Source organism: Alligator mississippiensis, chromosome 2, assembly GCF_030867095.1.
Source record: "Alligator mississippiensis isolate rAllMis1 chromosome 2, rAllMis1, whole genome shotgun sequence".
Lineage (NCBI taxonomy): Eukaryota > Metazoa > Chordata > Crocodylia > Alligatoridae > Alligator > Alligator mississippiensis.
Window position 1 is genome coordinate 263,543,889 of NC_081825.1, and position 20,180 is coordinate 263,564,068.

The 20,180-nt window shown below is 47.8% G+C and overlaps 1 protein-coding gene and 1 long non-coding RNA gene across 14 annotated transcripts in view; both read left to right on the forward strand.

Moving 5' to 3' along the window:
• ADCK1 (aarF domain containing kinase 1) overlaps positions 1 to 11,368 on the forward strand; it is a 139,552-nt gene extending 128,184 nt beyond the window's left edge. For 12 of the 13 annotated variants that reach the window (XM_059723124.1, XM_059723125.1, XM_019478881.2 and 9 more), the window contains 4 exons: positions 5,802 to 5,951; positions 6,248 to 6,445; positions 8,776 to 8,969; positions 10,341 to 11,368. In XM_059723124.1, the coding sequence (XP_059579107.1) occupies positions 5,802 to 5,951; positions 6,248 to 6,445; positions 8,776 to 8,969; positions 10,341 to 10,512 (714 nt within the window). In that variant the 3' untranslated portion in view covers positions 10,513 to 11,368. The remainder of the gene's footprint in view (positions 1 to 5,801; positions 5,952 to 6,247; positions 6,446 to 8,775; positions 8,970 to 10,340) is intronic. The other variant, XM_019478884.2, reaches the window with a different exon arrangement.
• A 942-nt stretch (positions 11,369 to 12,310) lies between these two features.
• On the forward strand, positions 12,311 to 15,968 carry LOC109281015 (uncharacterized). The gene is made up of 2 exons (XR_002087524.2): positions 12,311 to 12,696; positions 13,961 to 15,968. It is a non-coding gene; the product is annotated as an uncharacterized LOC109281015 (long non-coding RNA).
• The last annotated feature ends 4,212 nt before the right edge of the window (positions 15,969 to 20,180 follow it).

The following is a 20,180-nucleotide window of genomic DNA, read 5'->3' on the forward strand; positions in this document are numbered from 1 at the left end:
TACTTTTAATGAGATCAATAGAAGTTAGTGTCGCCGTCTCTTAAAATAATTGGCAAATATTACAGCCAAATTAAGGCCAGCAGCTAGTATCTGCTTCTGATCTAAAGAGACAGGAACAAATGGAGGAGAGACAGCAATGAATACTGCCATATCAGGCAGCCTCATCTGGGAGTCTCCAGTGAGTTCGGCTCACCAATGGACATGTCACATGGTTCATACCAAGACCAGACTTAATCATGTGAGGGTGGAGGGATGCAGCCAGAAGCATCATTCACTTCAACCTTCAGTTGTTTCTGAAGATTGGGGGTGGATCAGCAATGCAGATTTTAAATTTCAGTGATACTTCTTGTATGTCATTTGCCACTGTGTTACTGTATAGGTATATAGAGACAGCACAGCTATGCAGACGGGCGTGTTATTTTGGATTGTGCCTAAACTCTGGTTTGCATACGCTGCTTGTTATCGACACGGTTCTTATGAAAGTCAGGTTGTGCATAATGGCAGGCCATTTCAGGGTTACTCTTTCCAGATGGGCTGTATGTATTGTTATAGGGTTGCATTCTCCTGATGGTTCTGCTGGATGTGCTGGTTTGTTGTTGAGTTGCATGTGGCTTCTGGGCAGCTGCCAGAAGTTTGTTGTTATAGAGTTGCATATGAAGGTGCTGCATATGCAACACGAGTTGACCAAAGAGAGAACCTGATATGTTTCTTTGATAACTGATTTTCTACCCAAAGGCAATGCAATAGGTCACATCTCTCTAGGCTTCAGTAAAGCATTTGATATAATGACACACAGGCACTTGTTTGTTCAGCTGGAAAAGCTAGTGATTGGTAGAATAATTGCGAGGTGAGTAAGGAACTGGCTAAAGCTGAGATGACAATGGGTTGTACTGAAATGCAAACTGTCAGGATGGATGGAAGTTGTTAGTAGAATTCATTAAGGACCCTGGCACAAGAGGTGGGAGTGTGCAAATGAAATTTGTTGGTGTGACAAAGTTGGGAAGTACTGCCAACTTAGAAAAGAAACAGAACATCATATAGAATAAACTGGATGACCTAGAGTACTAGATTAATAGAAATGGGATGGAATATATTAATATGCAGCACATGGGGAGTAACAACAAGAATTTCAGCTATAGGCTGGGAGCTCATCAGTTGAAAATTGCCTACAATTTCCTTGACCTATTAGTTGATTACATTATAAGTATGAGCTGCTGATATGATATGGCCACAGGGTGGGATCCTAGGTTGCACCAGGTGACGTATTTCCAGTAGAGATAGCAAAGTGTCATTACCATTGGTTGGTGATGATACAATACTGCTTGATGGCTATTACCATCAGGTTCCAGTGCAGCGTGAATTCATGAGCTGAATTAATTTTATTCAGTAACACACCCTGTAAATTCCTCTTGCAAGATACAGGGCAAAACGATGTAATTTAAGATATAGGTTAGTTCAGCTCCATGTCAGTTTCTATGACCCAGCTCTCTTGGTGACTAGTGTATGAATTTCCTCTTATATTGATCCTAAATTGCCTCATCTTTACTTACATCCCATTCTACCTAGTTAACTCCTTGTACAAAGCTCAGCAATTCTTCCTCCTCCATAGTTTTCACACCCTTCTGATATTTGTAGGCTGCTATTAAGACCCCTTCAGCTATCCCTTAGCCAAGCTAGACTCTTTAGTTCTTGTAACCTTTTCTCCTAACAAAATCCTTCCTGCCCCCTAATCTTTTTTTTTTGGTGTTCTCTGAACTCCCTCTACTTTGTCTGGATCTTTGTTAATGAGGTGCCCTGCAATGAATTCAGGATTCCAAGGGTAACCAGCCATTGCCTTATGATTTGTGTCACAGCATTGCTTGGAGACCCTGATTTTCCTGATTTTGAATGCTGTCCAGGCAAAAGGTCATTGACCTCTTTCTGTCGTGATGAAAATGCCTCTGTGCTTACAGTGGACTTTGCCTCCATAAATCATTTCAGTCTTGTCAGTGTTGCTGTCCACCATTGCCTGTGACAGGTGTTTTATAGGCTCATCGTTTGCCAGAATACTTCAAGTGTAGTGAGAGTGCTCTCTGTGAGTAGCTGGTTTTCATGGGTTATTTCTACAAGGTCTGCTGCTTGCATTTCTTCACAGGGTTTATTCCCTGTTTACACAGCAAATACCCAGGAATAAATATGGTAGAGACAGATATTGGCAGTGATGGGATACCGGAGCTCTCTATGAAGGGGTCAGCAGCATTGGGTTATCTACAGGGAGATCACAGCTTCCTCCCATTGATTTTTCTGCAGGGTTCTTTCAGAATTCTGTTCCATGAATTGACCATGACTATTCAAAATTCAATCTTTGTTGCTTCCTGGTGATTGGTCAGGAAATCTTGTACAATGGATCGAGTAAATCACATGCTATATGATGGAGTTATACTCAAACACACCATGTATTCCCCCTCCTGCTGCTTGTTGCAAAGCTGTGGAGAGGTGCATTCTTTTGCCTACTTGCAGCAATGCCTCCAAACATGTGGCTGTGTGCTCTGAGCTCTAGGTGCAACTTGCGAGTGCAAAGCGGGAAGAGAGTGAAGCGATGTGTAGCCCAGCTGTCAAATCATCAGAGCTTAGATTCCAGCTGGCCACTATGGCATGCTAAGACTTAACTGTTTCTAGAGCAGGCAACTGTTAACCTCCCATTAAGTGCTTAGAAGCTGCACTTCTGAAAGTGGGTATCTGTGCCTGGTGTTAGGGCACTCTGCTTTAGAGAATGATTTGAGGGACTGAGCAGATGCACTCACAACATGAAGATGACTAACAGATTAACCCCAGTGCCCCAGGTTGGTGCTGCACTATAGACAGTACTTTGGGTGACTCAAAATAGGGTGCTATATTAGGTTAATATATACCTCACTGTCCCTGAAATAATGACTTCCATATCTCTAGGCTTCATCACTAGTAGCTGGCATGTTTGCAAAGCTGTTAACCTCTGTCTTCACTAGCATGTAACATGTAACTAACATCTTTAGAAAACAGCCAAACTTTTTAGTCCAGGAATGAACATGTGCACGCATCCTCACTAACATCCTTAGGAAACAGCCAGATTTTTTAGTTCAAATATGAACAGACACACACGCACACAGTTGGGGACTTGTACACTCATGCTCCCAGCAGAGAGAGCTCTTGATTTTCAGCATGAGAATGGACTGAGAGGACTGTATAGTGTGCCATCTGTGGCCTGGGTGGCAGACATGCTGCCTTTCTGCACACGGAGCACAGATAGTGCCTCTTTTATTCTCCTTGCCTTGTGATTAACCTTGATGAATGTGTTTCAGTCTCTGCCAGTGCTCCCCATCAGCCTGTTGTGTTCAAAATCCCAGCTGACTCCAGGGATACTGTGCTGAAAGGAAGAGGATGCACCTCCCAGTTTTTGAGCCAGCTCACAAGCAGAGGCTGCTAGCTCAGTACCTCCTATCATGTTCTAGGTCCTCCCAGCATTCACAGAGAAAGAGGGGGAACAAGACTTCTGTGTTTGGGAGGGAAGTTTACATGAGGGCAGCCTCTGCTAGGCTGCAGCTCCTGCCCTCTTTTTAAAGCTGCCTTCTGTCCTTCCTGGCTTGTAAGAGTTCCTGAGTGTGGATTCTGTTCCTGGACCATAGTTAACCCTGCCGGTATACTCCAGCTCTGACCCATAGTACCCCTCATCAGCCAGTCTTGGACCTCATGGTACTACCAGTGCTCCTGGATTGGAATACTAACCTTGGACTTCATGCAGCTCTACCAGTAACTTTAGTCCTGACCCATGCTCCACCACCCTGTTAAACCACTCTTGGACCATTGCAGCTCTGCCAGTGCACCTAAACTCTGAACTGTGGAGCTTGGGCCTATTGCAGCACTTCAGTCCTGACCTATTGCACCATGCCATAGCAGGCCTGGATCCTAACACCCTGCTATGCTGATGCACCCTAATCCTGATGCCTAACACCCATGGCTATACCAGCCCTGTCCCCTCTCCCTGTTCTGCTGGTGTGCCTCAATCCTGACTGGCAAGCAGTCCGTCACTATTCCAGGCCTCCAGAACCTCCAGATCTTCTGCATTGGGATTCCACTCACTTTGGACCAAAGCCACAATATGCAGCTCAGTGTATTTGATTGAAAGGCTGATGCTGTGATCTGAGGTGGAATCAGAGTCCAGTCCAGCTGGCCTATTAACCTAGCATAGGGTCTGGGTCTGTACTTGGATGGGAGACCACTAAGGATCACCTGTTTGCTCCAGTGAGCTGTGTTGGTGGTTGAGTAGGGTATAGTCAGTGCTGGTAGTAGCGCGCTGGAGTGGTGGTAGGTAGGGGTGTTGTGCTACAGAATATGGTCTGAGTGGCTCAGCAAGGGCAATATCCTTCTGACTCTACTGGTCCCAGTACTGTTAGAGGAGCACTTTATTCCTGACTCCTTGTAGCCATTCCCACAGTTCTCTGAAGAGTTAGGGAAGGAGTTGCTTCCAATCCCAGCTACGCAAATCTCAGCCTGGGGAGCAGTCTGCTCCTCTTGCAGATCCTTCCTGGCAGATCCTTCCTGTAATATGGGAGTCTTTCAGTTCCTGACTTAGTGAAGTAATGCCATGCAGCTTCCAGACCACTGCCACCTCCCATGCCAGAGGATGGCATAACAGTGGTTGGCACTGTGATCCCTGCAGAGTGCTTCTCTTCCTGGTTGGCACTGTTATTTCTGTTGTCCTTATGCAGATGCCCCTCCATGGCTGCCTGCAGTGAGGACTTCTGGTTTGATGGTTATTCTGTGCTTGTGGTGAGAGAGTGGTAGGATTATTTATAATGACTGGCTCACAGATGCTTCTTTGGCATCCTGCTGCAGGGGCCCTGTAACTTTCTGGTGGAGGGAGGGGATGAGGGAGGGGTGTGTGTGCGCACGCATGCATGCATACTGTTGAGTAGCAGAATCGATACACTGGGGATGCCTGGTCCCCCTGCCACAGTGCCATGCTGGGCTTGAGGCTGTTTACTTACTCTAAGGAAGCTTTTAACTTTAATAACATTGCACAGCAATAAGGAGGCAGCAGCATGAGGGGACATGGCAGTGACAGGATGATTTAAATGGGCTCTTGGTGTTGCTTCATCTTTGCAGACATCATAAATCAGATTAGGATTGATTTGAGCCAAGGCAAGGGGGAGAAGGGGCAGTGTGAGGGAGGAAGGGAGATAGACAATCCCATGGTAGAAAGCAGATGGATGGGCCTCCCCCTTCAGCACAGATACAAGGCCCCATAACTGCCTCAGGTGGGCACCCTCATTCTTCCCCAAACAGGTGCCTCCATCAAAGCACCCATCCAAGGGGCAGTGTGTCCACCCCTGGATGCATAACTCTGCCCCAAGAGATGCCCCAAGTTCCTGATCTCCATGCCTGCTCCACGAGATCTCTCCCATGTGTCCTTACTTAACATCCCTATTTCTACCTAGGGGAATGCTCCTCATGTGTGCCTCCAATTCCCTCCAGAACAGGAATCCCTAACAGTCATCTCTCTGATGAACTGGGGGATGGACACCCCCCCATAGGTTTCTGAATGCCCTCAGGCTGGCAGGCACCCTGCTAAGTGCTTCCCTTGTAGTGGATTCCTGAGCATGTGAAAGGCCTGGAACTCCTCCTCACTGGCATATGTGCCAGAGGCTGGCCTCCTGCTCCTTCCTGAAGCTTTGAGTCTCTAACAGATATGCTGGGGCCTGACTTTCCCTACCCTCTATTTGTTAGATGGTGGTGTCATTAGCAGGCCCTTTCTAAGCCATTGACCCACTTCTGTCTTCTTTCAGCTCTCTCGCAACCTGGGGAAGCTGTACAGTGAAATGATCTTTGTGAATGGCTTTGTACACTGTGACCCACACCCAGGCAACGTGCTAGTGAAGAAATGTCCAGTCACTGGCAAGGCCCACATCATACTTCTGGACCATGGGCTCTATCAGGTATGTGAACAAAGTGATTGCCATACAGTGCCCTGGGGCCTCATTTTTCATCTGGCCATTTAGAGCCCAGGCGAATGAAAGGGGTACCCCGGCTTGTCAACCCACCTTGTGCATTTCTGCTTTCACTTCTACCATGCTTTAATGGAATTTTATTTCTGGCAGCTTCAAGCTCAGAACAGCAAGTTTGGTGGCTCAAAGCAGCAGCTGGGCAGGACAGATTTTTTTTTCCCCCTTCCCAACTGTGCTATGGATCAGTTTCTTTTAGAAAATGTCTCTCTCCCTCCCTCCCTTCCCAGGTCCTGACAGAGAAGTTCCGCTTGGACTATTGCCGACTCTGGCAGTCCCTGATCAAGGCAGATATGAAGCAGGTGCAGAAGTACAGCCAGCGCCTAGGGGCAGGTGATCTCTACCCACTCTTCGCATGCATGCTTACTGCAAGGTCCTGGGCCTCAGTCAGCCGGGGCATTGATCGGTCCCCAGTCACAGCTAATGAGGTGTGTCCCATTTGTGCTCCATATTCCTTTGGTGCCTTTTTCCATGAAAATCACCTGCATTGGTGATTGTGTTGGGAGTGCCCTAGCAGGTCCATATGAAGGCTGCACATAGGTCTGCATTTGAGGGAGCCTGGAATCCCTCTGCAATATCTCTCTGTAACATGTAGGTAGGAATCTAAAATGAAGGGCTGGAATTGTGTGTTATGAAATGATGTGATGGAAATTCATTGTTGTGTGCAGGATTTTCAAGGTCGGAATTAAGGTTTGCTCTGGTGGGTCAGACATGCCCTTAGGACACCAGAAAGCAAGTTTCTGTATAATAGGAAGGCAACTTCTTTTTGTAGGTTTTGGAATGAAATGGAGAATTTAAAGGCAGCAGCAAGAACCAGGCAACATTGTAGAGAGGTGTCATGAAGCACACAACTCTGAGGTTATTTTTAAACCCTGTATTGCAACAGCTTCTGCTATTCCAATATTGTGGCCCTCCAAAGCTCCACTGGCACCTGTCAGATGTCCCTTTGGCATGGTCTGGTATTCCTACTTTTATCCTTGGCATAAAATGCCAGTTAAGATGACAAATGATGTCATGTGGACAAATAGGCTTTACACACAGCTAGAAGTTCAAGAAGAATGGAGTGAAAAGGATTAGGCATGTATTGAAAGTGGCATAGCCTTTGTGGTGATGTGAGTTATGACAGAATGATAAGGGTCCCTCATATCAGAATGTAAGTTAGGTTCATGGAGGAATTTCCCTCACGAGGCATTGTTAAACACTGGCATGCAGTGAAGGGGTTTAAGAACTTGCTTTTGGCCACTGTTGAAGATAAGGCACCAGATTAGATAGGAAAGCCTGTGCTCGCTCTCTCTTTATATATATCTTTTCTAGTGAGTTAAGTTTTAGTTAGTTAAAGGTGTCAACCCAGCTTTCTCAAATTGTTATAACCAGAGAAGCAGAAGAGAGACTATGAGATGACATGGACTATTGGTATGATCTGGTAGAAGTGGACACCAGACTTATTTGGACCCTTGGTCTGTTCCCAGATGCAGAATCTCATGTTCCCACTAGAAGGGTCTCAAGGCCAGCATAGAGAAGTGGGCAGCTCTGGTCACCACCTCTGAACTGGAGAAATGTTTTTATAGCTGTCCCTTCTCATCTTCCTCAAATACTAGCCCTCTTCCTGCACAAGAAGCTGTCTCAGCTGCATTGTGCATGCAGCCTGCTGGGTTCTGAACCCTTCAAATGCTCCAGTGACCTTTTTCTGGATTTTCTGGTTCAAGCCACAGCTGCTGTGGGGGGATGCAGGAACAGCTTTGTGTGTGTGCAATGATCCGTTGCACTGTCCTAGATTCACAGGGATTCCTGTTGAGCAGCACTAACAGCTCTAGCAAGAACCAGGAGAAAGAAGGCAGGCAGGGGACAGAGACCCTGCTACATGCCTCTATCCAGATATACTATGCCCGCTGCTATTGCACACACCTGTGGCAGTCGACTGTGTCTGCGGGACTCCCTCACTTTACTTGGTGAGGCTCAGGCTGAAGGCTACAAGAGCTGCGGTATATTGGAGAGGCTGCTGGATGCTCTGGAGGAAGAAAGATTTCTCCAATGATACTAAGTGGCCTGTGACTCTGAAAGGCTAACCGTCTGCATGTGGAGAAGTCTCCTGATCACACTAAGGTGCAGGTGGTAGGACAGAGTGATAGATGAACATGGGCTTTCAGGACAGCTTGAGAGAAGCTTTGGGGGTGCTTTGTCTGGTTTGCCACGGAGCGGTGGGAGGACAGAGGGCAGAAAGGCTGCTCAGAGTCCAGTTGTTTTAGTCTGTCAGCAGCTGCTTAGAAGAGACTTCACAGTTCACACCATTACCTATTAGCTCAGCTTCTTAAAGGGCCAGTATTATGCTAGTACACAAAAGAGCTGGTTTTGAGTGCCAGCCATGGGCTGTCTTCTCCATGATGTTGGAAAGGAGCAAGGAAGGGGTACTGCTGGGACCTTCGGTCCCGCTAGCCCCAGAGCAGTTCTCAGCTGTTGGCTCAGAAGTTGTTGAAGGTAGCAAGTGAGTATGAGTGCAGAGCAGGTCAGGACAGGCTCCATGGGGATTCATACGTGTGGATTTGGCTCCTCTCTGCTCATCCAGATTACCATTGCCTCATGTGCATGGTACAGTCTGGCCTCTGCTGTGAGGAGCTCTTTGGCTTTTAGTAACCTGGGGTGATCTCCTGTTACTGCGTTTCACTACCTGCCCTCAGAAGCAGCAGCGCATGGGCTTCCAGAGCTCTGTTAACCTCTCTCTCCTCTCTCCTGGGCACTCCTCTGATCCAATTGTGCACAGGATGTGGAAATTCGGACCAATGCTGCTGCTTACTTACCTCAGATCACCCAGCTCCTCAACAATGTCCCTCGCCAAATGCTGCTGCTGCTCAAGACTAATGATTTACTAAGGGGGATTGAGTCAGCCTTACACACAAGGGCCAGTGCCAGCTCCTTCCTCAACATGTCTCGCTGCTGCATCAGAGCCATCTCCAGGTGAGCCTCTGTGTCTGCAAGCCTGGGGCCTTGACTTCCACTGGGCACCCTTCCACCAGTTGTGCCTAAGACAGCATCAACTCGGATGACTCTAGAACTGAAAAAAATGTGCTGTTGACCTTCCCCCTCTCAAATTCCCAGCTTTTTTTCTTTCTGGGTCTACCCCATTTCATTTCCCCACCTCTTGTTTTCTGTCACACCCTCCTCTACCACCTCCCACCAGACACTCCCTAGGGAAGGCTTTTCCCTCAGCAGGAATGAGGTTGGGCAGAGCTGGGAGGAAGAGGGAGTCATGGCAACTTTTGTGCTATACATTTGCTCTGGGATTGCATTTCCCTCTGAAGAGCAGGGTGGAGGATTCTTGGATGTGATTGTTGTCACCGCCAGGCCCCAAAAATGGAAACGGAAACCTAAGTTCATAGCTGGTCACTTCGGCCTCCTGGCTTCATGGTTAAGGGGCTTGAGGCTTGTGGTAATGAACTGACAGCCAGGACAAGTGCGTTCCATTTCTGATTTGGACATTAGCTTGCTTCTTGATAGAAGTTACCTCACTCCCCCATGCCTATTTCACCATCTCCTCACATTTCTTCTCTGCCTTTTATCTTGCATTTATAGAGCAGGGCACAGTACTGTCTTTTACTAGATCAGGGGAGTCAGAACTACTAGAGTCTTGTCCTGGCTCTGCCCCTGACCTTATTCATGATCATGGGCAGATTACGTAATTACTCAGAACCTCAACTTCCCCAGCAGTTCTGAAACACCTTGAGAATCCCAGGCAATAGCCTCTGTAGCAGTGCCGAGAGATAGTAATGATGATTCCCTGCAAGGAACAATCAGATTTAGCTTTTTTTAGGGAAATGGTTACACCAGCCTAAATTGTGAGATGAATACTAAATATTAATTACTATGACTAGTCACAAGGTACATAATCAGTATGATTCTCTTCAATATCAAACACCTTAATTGAAAAAAGAACACCTACTGGGTGCAGTTGAACCCAGTACTCAGCTGGGGAAATTGAGGCCCAGAGAAGGGAATGTCTGTGCAAAGGGGTCAGGATGGGCTGTGGGAAGAGAATCCCTGAGTTCCTAGCTCCCAGTCTCAGGCTCTGTCTCCTAAAGGAGGCAGTCTCTTTCATACTCTACTTCCGGTCCCTCCCTCCTTCTGGGGAGGGACAGTTACTGGCTGGTCAGGAAGCTTTTGCCTGGAGGAAACCCCCAGCCCACTGAGATTCCCTCCTGTTGGTGAAGCTTTGAGGGTGGGATCTTGGCTGATGGCTGGCACCCAGTGAAGAAGACTCATGGTTATAAAGCTCTACCTCAGGGGATGTGTTCTGTGCAGTTGCTAGCAGCTGTTTGTCTCTCTTGCCAGGTACCAGAGGAGCAGGACAGACTCCCTTTACAGAAAAGCCCAGATCTCTTTCACAGAAGCCCTGAGCCTGTGGCAGATCAACTTGTATGAACTCTACCTGCGACTGAAGGGATCCCAGCTGGGCAACTGGGTCATCGCTCTTCTGAGCTGGATGCACCATTCTCTGTACTGACATGAACTTTGGGGAGGAGCCAGGATGATTATCCCCCCATCTCTGTCCTTCACAGCACACCTGCCTTCCTGACCATGTCTGTCTGTAACTCCCAGGAGCTCTTTCCTTGTAACAGGTTGTGCCATCTTTTCCTGTCACAGCATCAGCTTCTCTCCAGCAGTAAGAGAGGTGGGAGCATGGAGGGGCTGGGGGCCAGCACTGCAGTGTTCTGTCTGATGTGGGAAGCAGTGGTATGATCCAGTGGGAAAGGCAGGAAGCCTGGGAGTGAGTCCCCAGGTCTGGGCAGAGCCCTTATACAGAAGTCCTATGGGTCCAAATTGGAAATTAGACCCTCTCTCAAGGTCTTTTTAATAGCCAGCCTAGAGAGTTTAAGATTTACACCCCTGCCATTGAATTCTCCAGGACACTTCACAGAGCTCCAGAAGGAGGAAATCATTCCTTTTAAAATGCTGTGGAGTTTGAGAGTTGCTACAGAATCCAATCGATCTCATTGCTGTGAAACCAGACAGGTGTTTTCTCTAAGAGGAAAAAGATCACAGGGTTAGAGCTGGGGCCTGAAGCTCAGGACTCTTGAGTTTTTTTCCCAGCTTTAGGAGAGGAAATGGCCTGAATTGCGAAAGCAAGAGTCTAGGAACCAAAAAATCAGATGTCTGTTCCTGTGGAGTCTGTCAAGTTTCTTAACTGCTCCTTACCTCAGTTTCCTGGAAAATGGGGTAATGATACTTGTCCCTCCCTGAATACCCCAAGGGGAATGTGCTGGGGGATGCCAACCCTTAGCTCACAACTCATTGCTGATGGTGTATGCGTATTGTACTGTACTGTTGCACAGGAAAATAAATCGGGATGTTACATGAGAGACACTTCATGGGAGAAGTGCTTTGTGGCCCACCCCATTTGCCCCTCCCCCTTTGAACCACAACATCATTTTTAGTTCTTTGCTTCCATGAGTAGGATGCCATTCTGTGCTGTTAATTCCTTACAAGCTGAATGAAATGCCATGCCTGGACCTGTTCCATTTTATACATGGCCTTCCCTGTCTAGCAGACTTGATCCACCCCAAGGTCAGCTGCTGCTGAGTCAGATGTGCTCTCGTGGGGATGATGGAGCCTGTGCCATGCTGCCTGGGTGACTCATGTCTTCTGCCCCACACATCCATGCAGAGCCTACTCCTTTCTTTAGCATGGGAGCAGGCTGCAGTGCATCTCTGAGCCCTGAGATGCCCCCTCACTGCTGTGCAGGGAGCATCTTGCCTCAGCCCTGCTCATAACATTTTGCTGTTCCTGACTCAGACAAAAACTGCCACTAGTTTGGTGGTGCAAGTGACAGGCCTGGTCATTCTGAGTCTGAAGCTACAAGAAAAGCATTGGAAAGCCTTGGCCAGAGGCCTCACTTCTGCCAAGCCTAGTCAGACTCTCTTTTTGCCTTGCTGTTCCCTCTGGAGCTGCTTGCAAGTAGCAGGGAGGGATGGGGGCTCCATGTGGCCAGACATGTGGGGTGCCCACCGGGCTGTCAGTGAAGGCATGTGGCATCAAGCAGTGGGTGCAACCTTCCAGATCCCTTTGGTCTTTCTTCTAGATGATCTCTGCCAGGTGGCTCCTTTACTGGGCACAAAGGAGCTGTTTGAGATGGGAACCTGCTTCACTGTCAGCAGAACTGGTGGAGCAAGGATTGCTACCAGCTGTGGGAGAGTGCAGTGTGTGAAAGCATGCATCTCCTGCACCTGTGTGAAACCTGTCAATGAGTGTCACCAAACATGTTAATCTAACACTGTGTATGTGTGTGTGAGAGAAAGGGAGGGAGGGAGGGAGAAAGAGAGTGTGTATGTGCATATGTGTGCATGAAAGTGTCAGTGATGGTTAAAGAATCCCCTTGTCAGTGTCTGTGTGCATTTGGGAGCATCTGCCTCCTTAGTGTGAAAAGGTGTGTTAGCGGCAGTGTCTGGCAGGATTGATGGAAATGGGGGATAGATACATGTGTCTCAGGATGTGGCTGTCTTAGGGAGCATGTCTCTTACCTGCAGTATACCTCAATCCAGGCCATACACCCAGACCACTCACTGGTCAATTCTCACTGGCTTGTCAGCTGATATCTCTTTGGGCAGTTTGGTTATCTGCTTAAGCTGTCTGCCTCTTTCTTACAGGGAAGGGAAGAGCTGGAGAAAGGAGCTGAGCTCTCTTTGTAATGGTAAGAGAATGGGGTAGGGGAAAAAAGCCTGGCCAAGCCTTGTCCTGGAACTGTAGCTCAAATCAGACATCCACAGCCTGAACTTCTGAACTTTCATTTGAATCTTGAAACCTGACTCGCAGGGATTTTAGCAAGGTGTCAGGGCAGCTCTTGGGACCAACCCTGTAGCCCTTAGATGGTAATCCTTTCTCACAAGAACAGTCTCTCTGATGTCTCTGCCACTGGGTAGGTGATTGAAGCTTACACAACACTAATTAAGGGGATGGAGAAACAGTTGTGGGCCTATACCCTATTCCCAAACCAGGCCTCCTTGTGGGAATCTGAAGAGTGGAGAAACTGAAGTCAGGGCTGTCCAGGGACACCTATGACTGAGGGCCACTCACTGAGTGGTCCCATGGTCTAAGTGTCCTTGCAGACTCCTCTGTGTTGACCTACTGGAGCATTCTAGAGAGACCCATTGCAGAGCTGTCCCAAATAGATGTCACAGCAGGTCACCTCCCTTTAAGAGAAAGATCACCTTCATTTCTCCCGTTTTCCAGAGGAGAACACAGGCCCTGTGAGCTGCAATGGCTTCCCCAAAGTCAGAGCTACCATTAATGGTGGTAGTTAGGACCAGAGCCCTGGCAGTATTCATATCCAGTCCTGTGCCTTCACCCCACCAACATTCATCTACTGAACCACTAATCACCCTGTTTAATGCAGCCTTCAATTACAAAGACCATGGGAAAACTGCAGCCCAAACAATGGTGCAGTAGTGTTGTTGACCCATTGTAATGAACAAAGGGCAGGCTGGGCATCACGGAGCTTTGTCTCTGCTCCCTGTTCGCCTTGAACACAGAGTCCTGCCCGCAATATCTGTAGGGCACCTGACGAAGTGTCATCCCTTACCTTTTCTCACAGACAGTGCAAGCCTTGCCTGAGGAAGGACTCAGTAAAAACTGAGGGTATGACCCTTTCTTGTTCCCACTCTGTGTAAAGTTCTCACAGATGAATGTGCTAAAATAGCTTTAAAAAGCTCCCGCCTCCTTTTTGTCCTGTCTTGCTGCTGTCAAATGCTGGCAGTTCTGGATCAGCTGTGAACTTTCCTGCCTCCCCTTGCCATAGTCTGTAATTATCTCTTGCTCTCACTGAAAAAACCCAACAAAAACACCTCCCCCCTACCTTTGCTCCCAACTCTTCCTTGCTATTCTACACAAGTATTTTCCCTCCCTGGGTTCATTTTCAAGGGAGCTGAAAGACCATAATGATCTTGTTTCTGTCCTAGCTCCCTCTGCTGGCTCTGTGGCAGCACTTCACAAATCAGATGCAGAGAGATTGTACACCCAGGATTTGACTCCTGTGTACAGGGATTATTTCTACTCCTGGAAGCAGACTTCATCCTGAATCCTGTCAGAGTTAGAGCAGGAAAGGTACAGAACAACTTGGAGGCCTCTTTTTCTACATGCTGTATATCAAATGCTATTTTAGATTTGTACAGGACTTGTCACCCCAAGGCTCCCAGTGCTCTATTATAAACTGCTTGCTGTAGAGCCTGGAGTCATTTCATCCAGCACTGAAATGCAGCCACCTCTGAAGGGGCCAGGACAGTTGTTTAACAACGACACAAAATTGCCCAACAGTTCAAGTCAGTCCAAGGCCTCAGCATCCTCAGCGTACTCTGTATTGTTACTTCTGTTCAGCCAATCAAACCAGTGTAATCCCCTCTCATATCAGCATCTCATTCTTCCTAAACAGTTGTGCAGTTCAGTTCCTATAATCAAATCAATTTGATACCCATTTCCCCCAGCAGCTGGTCCCCTAAATCAATGCATGTCTCCCATCTCCTGATAGGCCTCTTTAGCTGCAGCACTGCCAGCATTTTTTCCAAGCTGGTGAAGGAGATCCTGGGATAGGAGATCTGTCTGGATTTTCCTCCTCCTCCATGCTCAGACTACAGCTGGGAGAGGGAGCCCAGATGAGTTCCCTCAGCTATTTAGAGGCTGTCCAAGAGTGTCATCTGGCTACAGAAGTGGCAGAAGGCACCCTCCTCCTCAGCTCTGAACTGCATCTCCTGCAAACTTGAAAAGGGGCCATCCCTGCTCATCCAAACAGCTGGTGACTGGTCAGGATGCTACCTGCAGTCACACTTGCCCTATCTTAGGATCAGCTCTGGCTTGGGTGGCTGTTCTGTGGATCACTGGGGAAGCCAAGCTAATATCTGTCCATCACAAAAGAGATGGGCACGAGGCAAACAAATGGTGCAGAAATGCACGTGAAGGGAGCCTGGGTGCAGAGTCTAGGCTGAGTTCTATGCTGATGGGATTGTACTGCCCTGCTAGGACTGGTGGCCACCCTGCTGAGTCAGCACCATCTCTTGGCAAGCCGGGGAGAATTCAGAATCTGTTCCGGGAAGCCAAACAAACCTAATGGAGGCACCAAGTCTGACTCATCCTAGAGTCATTCTGTGCTCTGGCTGAGTGGTTAACACAGCTGTTGGTTGGTCCCATTCCCTGCACTGCACCAGAACCAGTGAGGACTGCCTGTGGTATCACTGTGGAGAAGTCCCACAGTTGCTGAACATGTGTTATTTAATACCCTTTGGAGACAGTCCTGTGAAAAGTACTAACTTTGCTATGACATGATGGCACTTAGCATATGTTTCACTGACTGGATGCATGGACGCTGGTGTGTTAAGTGTGCTTAACACATCCTACATATACTGTGCAAAAGCTGTCATAGAAGGCTGTAGCTGCTGTTTCCCAGATGAATATTAATGCTGCAGAACACTTCTGTTTGTCCTCTGAATGAACAAGGGTGAAGAAGTTGGCAGTGAAAGGTGCCACTATGATAGATCTAACCAGGAGCAGCCTGGGTAGACATGGAGCAAGGTTCTCCTGCTAGTGGGACCACCACACTATGCCTTGGGCCTCTCCAGTAAGATAGTCTACTGAAAGGCCAATCCATATCTGAATCTCTTCTGCTAGGAAAAGGAATGAGGACTCATCATTCATCTCTCACAAGGAAGTGAACAGCCAGTAGACGATAAAAATATGTTGTTTGCGATCCTAGCTGCATTCACACCAATGATCCAGAAGGGAAAGGCTCCCTCCTCCTGGTCCTCCGAGCTGCTCTAGTGACTGCTGGGAAATGACTAAAAGGAGGATGAATTACCAGCTGCCTCGCCTTGCACGTTCCTTTGTATGCATGATGCCGTGGCTGCTACACGTGAATTGTCTCACATTGTGTTAGATGAAATAAACCTGAACGGGCCGAATGCTTTTTGTGCCATCTAATCCCTAATCCTTTTGTGTTTGTCTCTCGAGGAGGTGATTACCATGCTGCCCCTGTCCACAACGAGGGGAATTATCCTCGCCTGATTTCCCGCAATGTTGCAATGTCCAAGGCAGTAATAACTCTGTTGACATTCCAAACATGAAGCAAAATCTATTTGAAAAGCAGCACGAAGACTCGTACGGTGCTATGGTTTAGCTGATATTAATTTTCCAATGGGGAGGAGGGTGGAGGGGGTGATGCTAGGAAAGAACAGCCCTTTCGAGGAGTAAATACCAGGCAGCCAGCTTGCCACTAAATTGATTTGCACGTGTTAAAATGCTTCCGCCTCTGGCTTTATGTGACTGCTCTTCATCTGCCTGTGAAAAAGGCAAACCCAGACATTGTATCAGACAAGACGTGGACCTGGCACTGTGAAAAGGTTCTCCTGTGTTGCTGATGGGCCCTGTGAATGCAGCTTTGGCTTTGAGTGTTATTTCTGGAGGCTCTTCTCTCAGGAGTATCAAAGCTGCTTGTCTTTTTTTCTTCTGGAGTTTTCTTGTGGCTGTTCTCCACCTCCTCCTGCGTGGGTACTCATAGGCCTTTTAATTTTTGAACCAGTCAGCAGCTGCTGTCACTCTGCCCAGAGTGATGAGCTGTCAGAGAGCACCCTGGTTACACAGTCAAGAAGAGTAGAGAGGAACTGTGATGGCTGGCGTGGCTCTTCAGCTTCTCCGAAACTAAATAGCTCCTGGTGCTAAGATAATCCCAGCGCTGTGCTGCTTGTCTGACGGGCTACCATAGAATCAAGGTCACAGAGGCCGCCTCTCTCCAGCGAGTGTACACCCGCTTCTCTTTAGCGCTCCTCAGTGGGGGAGGGAGGCTGAGGTGTGCTCTAGATAATGATAACCTGCTTGCACTGAGTGCAGCTGGTATTGGGGCTGGATATAACTCTCTTCAGCTGCTCTGGGTAATGGGAGGTGACTAAGTGGGTCATATGCAGATGTGCTAGTAGACTGTGAGGCACCCTGAGTGTGGTTGTTTGTCACCGCTTGCCGCGTGGAGCTCCTTTGAGCTGTGATCCTATCTCATTGGATTCCACTTCACCCAGACAAGCCACGTGGTTCTAAGGTGCTGTCCCCACAGGGCATTGCATTTAAATATGCACACTGCATTAGCTGTGTCCCACACTGGCCCTGCTTAGCTCCTCTCCCCTGAATTCACACGCCCATAAAGGTGGCTGACATTTCTTCCAGTCCGTATGGCACGTGGCACACCTGTGGCCATATACAAAGGGATAGTTATTAACACCGGGTACTTTTCAGTTCTCACAGCCAGGGGTAATTTGCACAATACAAGCTGTATTCTGGGAGGGGCACTGCCCCCACATTAGACAAGGCGGGGCCCATTCATTATTCTCCCCTGAAATTTACCCCTTTAGAGAATTGTACAGATACGAGTGATGTCAGCAGTTCCCAAACTTGGGGTGGCAGCTGTTACAAGAGGGGCCACAGGCCCCATGGTGCCTCTAATTGCACTGGGTCAGTGATTGCCCCACGTGGCCTCAGTTAACGGGTGGGGCTTTCCTCTATCTCAGCTGCTTTGCAGTAACTACCCCAGTGCTCCAAATGTGCTGCAGAAAGTGAAAGCTAAACTGGGTCAATTTAGACCTGCTTCACTGAAGGGTAAGCTGCTCTGGTTTAGCTCTCACTGTGGGGTACCTGCAATATGGGAACAGTTCTCACACAGCAGCTTCTTCTCATGTCTCTACACTGCATTTGACCATTTTGTTATGTGTCCTGTGAGATCTTTCCTTGAAGCAGTGAGCACTGTAGCAGGTGTTGTGTAGTCTGAGGCTCTGTGCGGCAATCACAGGTGGCTGAACTAATGGTATAACCCCACTTCTTCGATAGTTCCTTGGAGCATTCAACTCTGGTGCATAGGTAGTTTAGAAATTGCCACCTTTGCCATGGATCATCAGCCTCTGGTGGTAAGGACTCAGCAGCTGGACTTTCCATTTTTTTGTTGTCAGGTGTTTTTTTTTTAGCCTCTCCTTCCATATCTGTAGTTGTGTTTTCTTGGGCATGGCATTGAGAGATTGGGTGCTGGTGGGGAAGCTCCTGCATGACTTCAGACATTTGTGTGCTGAAGGATGGTCCTACAGCAAGTGTCACACATCTTCAGTTTGCCTAGATTGTTCTATCCTGCTGGCCACTGCCCTTCTAATGTCAGGAAGAGCAATGCCAGCCAGCAGATGCATACTGTTTAGGCTGGTAGGCATCAGACATCCTGTGATGCATCAGCAGCTCTTATTCGGAATGGGTTCAAGGCACTTAACACGTATGGCTCTCTCCCATACAGGGCATGCATAAACAGCAGCTGAGCTGCGGTGAGTCCGTGTCGTCGTCGTCCATGTGTTCCCCCCCCGCGCGCCAGGCAAGGGCACACAGATAGCAGTAGCTCTCTGCATGTGGGGTCACATTAACTATCTGCTTGTTACTGGAGTGCTGACAAGACAAATGTTCAGGAACCACTGATTGATGTATGATGGCCCCTACACTCTGGGATGTGTCACCAGCTCCATTGTACAGATAGGGAAACTGAGGCAAAAGTGGCTTGCCCAAGAGCAACTCTCAAGTTAACACCCTGACTTGAACTCCCGGTGCATTGTCTCACACTGCCTCCCTTCCCAAATGTGACCCACTTTTCACTTGGATCCAAGATGCTCTTATATTTCAGGGCTTGCCCCTGTTTAGAATGGGGTCCTGGGTCTGTGTGTGCAGATTGTCTTTCATTTGGATCAACTGCAGGCTTTAGGAGGTCTGCCTTGACTTCCTGGCCAAATGCCAGCCTAGAAAGTTAATGTTTTGGTTCTAACCGCTACTGTATGCTTTCACTTCCTGTCTAAAACCTTCCTAAGCATTGTATTTGTCAGGAGAGGCATCGCATTCCTGCTCAGCACTGAACATGTGTTTTGTGGGTGAGAGCTTCTGCTAGCCACAGTGGACCTAACTCAGTGCCAACTGCATTTTATTATTGTTTGTATTTAGTGAACTTTCTTATTACTTTATTTTGTTTTGTTTACTTATTCTGGCAGTGTAAATAGGGCCATAAAAGAGAGAATGTTATAGTTGCATACAATTTAAGGTCCTTTTATGGTGTCACCATAGCATAATATGAATCGGGTCCCCTCAGTGATTCTGTGCCTGATGGTATCCTGTAAATGTCATGTCAGGAACTGTGGGTGGCTGAGAGCTCTGCTCTTCCTCATACCTGGCCAGAAGGCTGCAACCCATTATCTTAGATTTAGTAATCCAAGGCTCCATCACCTTCAGGGATCACTGCAATGTGTTCTGCCCTAGGATACACCTGAAGACCCTTTGGAAGCCTCAGGTAGCTCTGCATCTCCCATTGAGCTTGTGAGCTCAGTTTTCCAGGGCGTAATGACTTCCAGTGGGAACCCGGATGCAATTCAAGGTGACATTTTCAAAGGATGATGTCCTGTATGGACTGGCTTCTGCATTTCTTCAGAAGCTCCCTCTTTGGGGTTCTTCCCCGGTAGCCAGGACACTCAAACTGAGTGTGTTAGTCTGAGGCTGCTTATTTCCCAAGCTGGCTTGTCTTAACCCAACTGTGCTGGCTTTTAGGGTCCCTGGAAAGCTCATTTATCTACATTGGAGATGGTCCTGGGTGGATAGAGTCTTCAATTTTGTCATCTAGGGAGCCCTTTGCCCCATTTGATGTCTTTGGCCAAAGTGACCCTAACATGGCCCTGAATAAAACACTCACTTTCAGGGCCCTTTGCATAGCCAAACCAAACTGACAGCATGTATGAGAATCAGGCCTACTGCATCAGGACAGGTTTATTTGTTAAATGTATCTTGTTCCTGTGCCTGTAGTCAATGAAACTAAGTAAATATGCATATTTCAAGGGTTGCCAACCATCAGAGTTGTTGGCTGGGTGGCACTTGGCCACTAAGTAAGCCACTAGTCTGTCAGCTGACTGCCTAATAGTGCCTCTAACTTTAATAAAATGAAGATGGAAGAGATTGCTAAATGGTGATTAATAAATAAGGCGATATGCATGAAGCCTGGAGATATCACATTGCTCTCAAAGGAAATATGAAAAATAGGAATCATGGCCATTGTTATTACTATCTTGTCCTTCAGTGTGCCTAAACTATCCATCATGCTGATAAGACTGAAAAGAAACTCCCAGCATTTAGCAATACAAG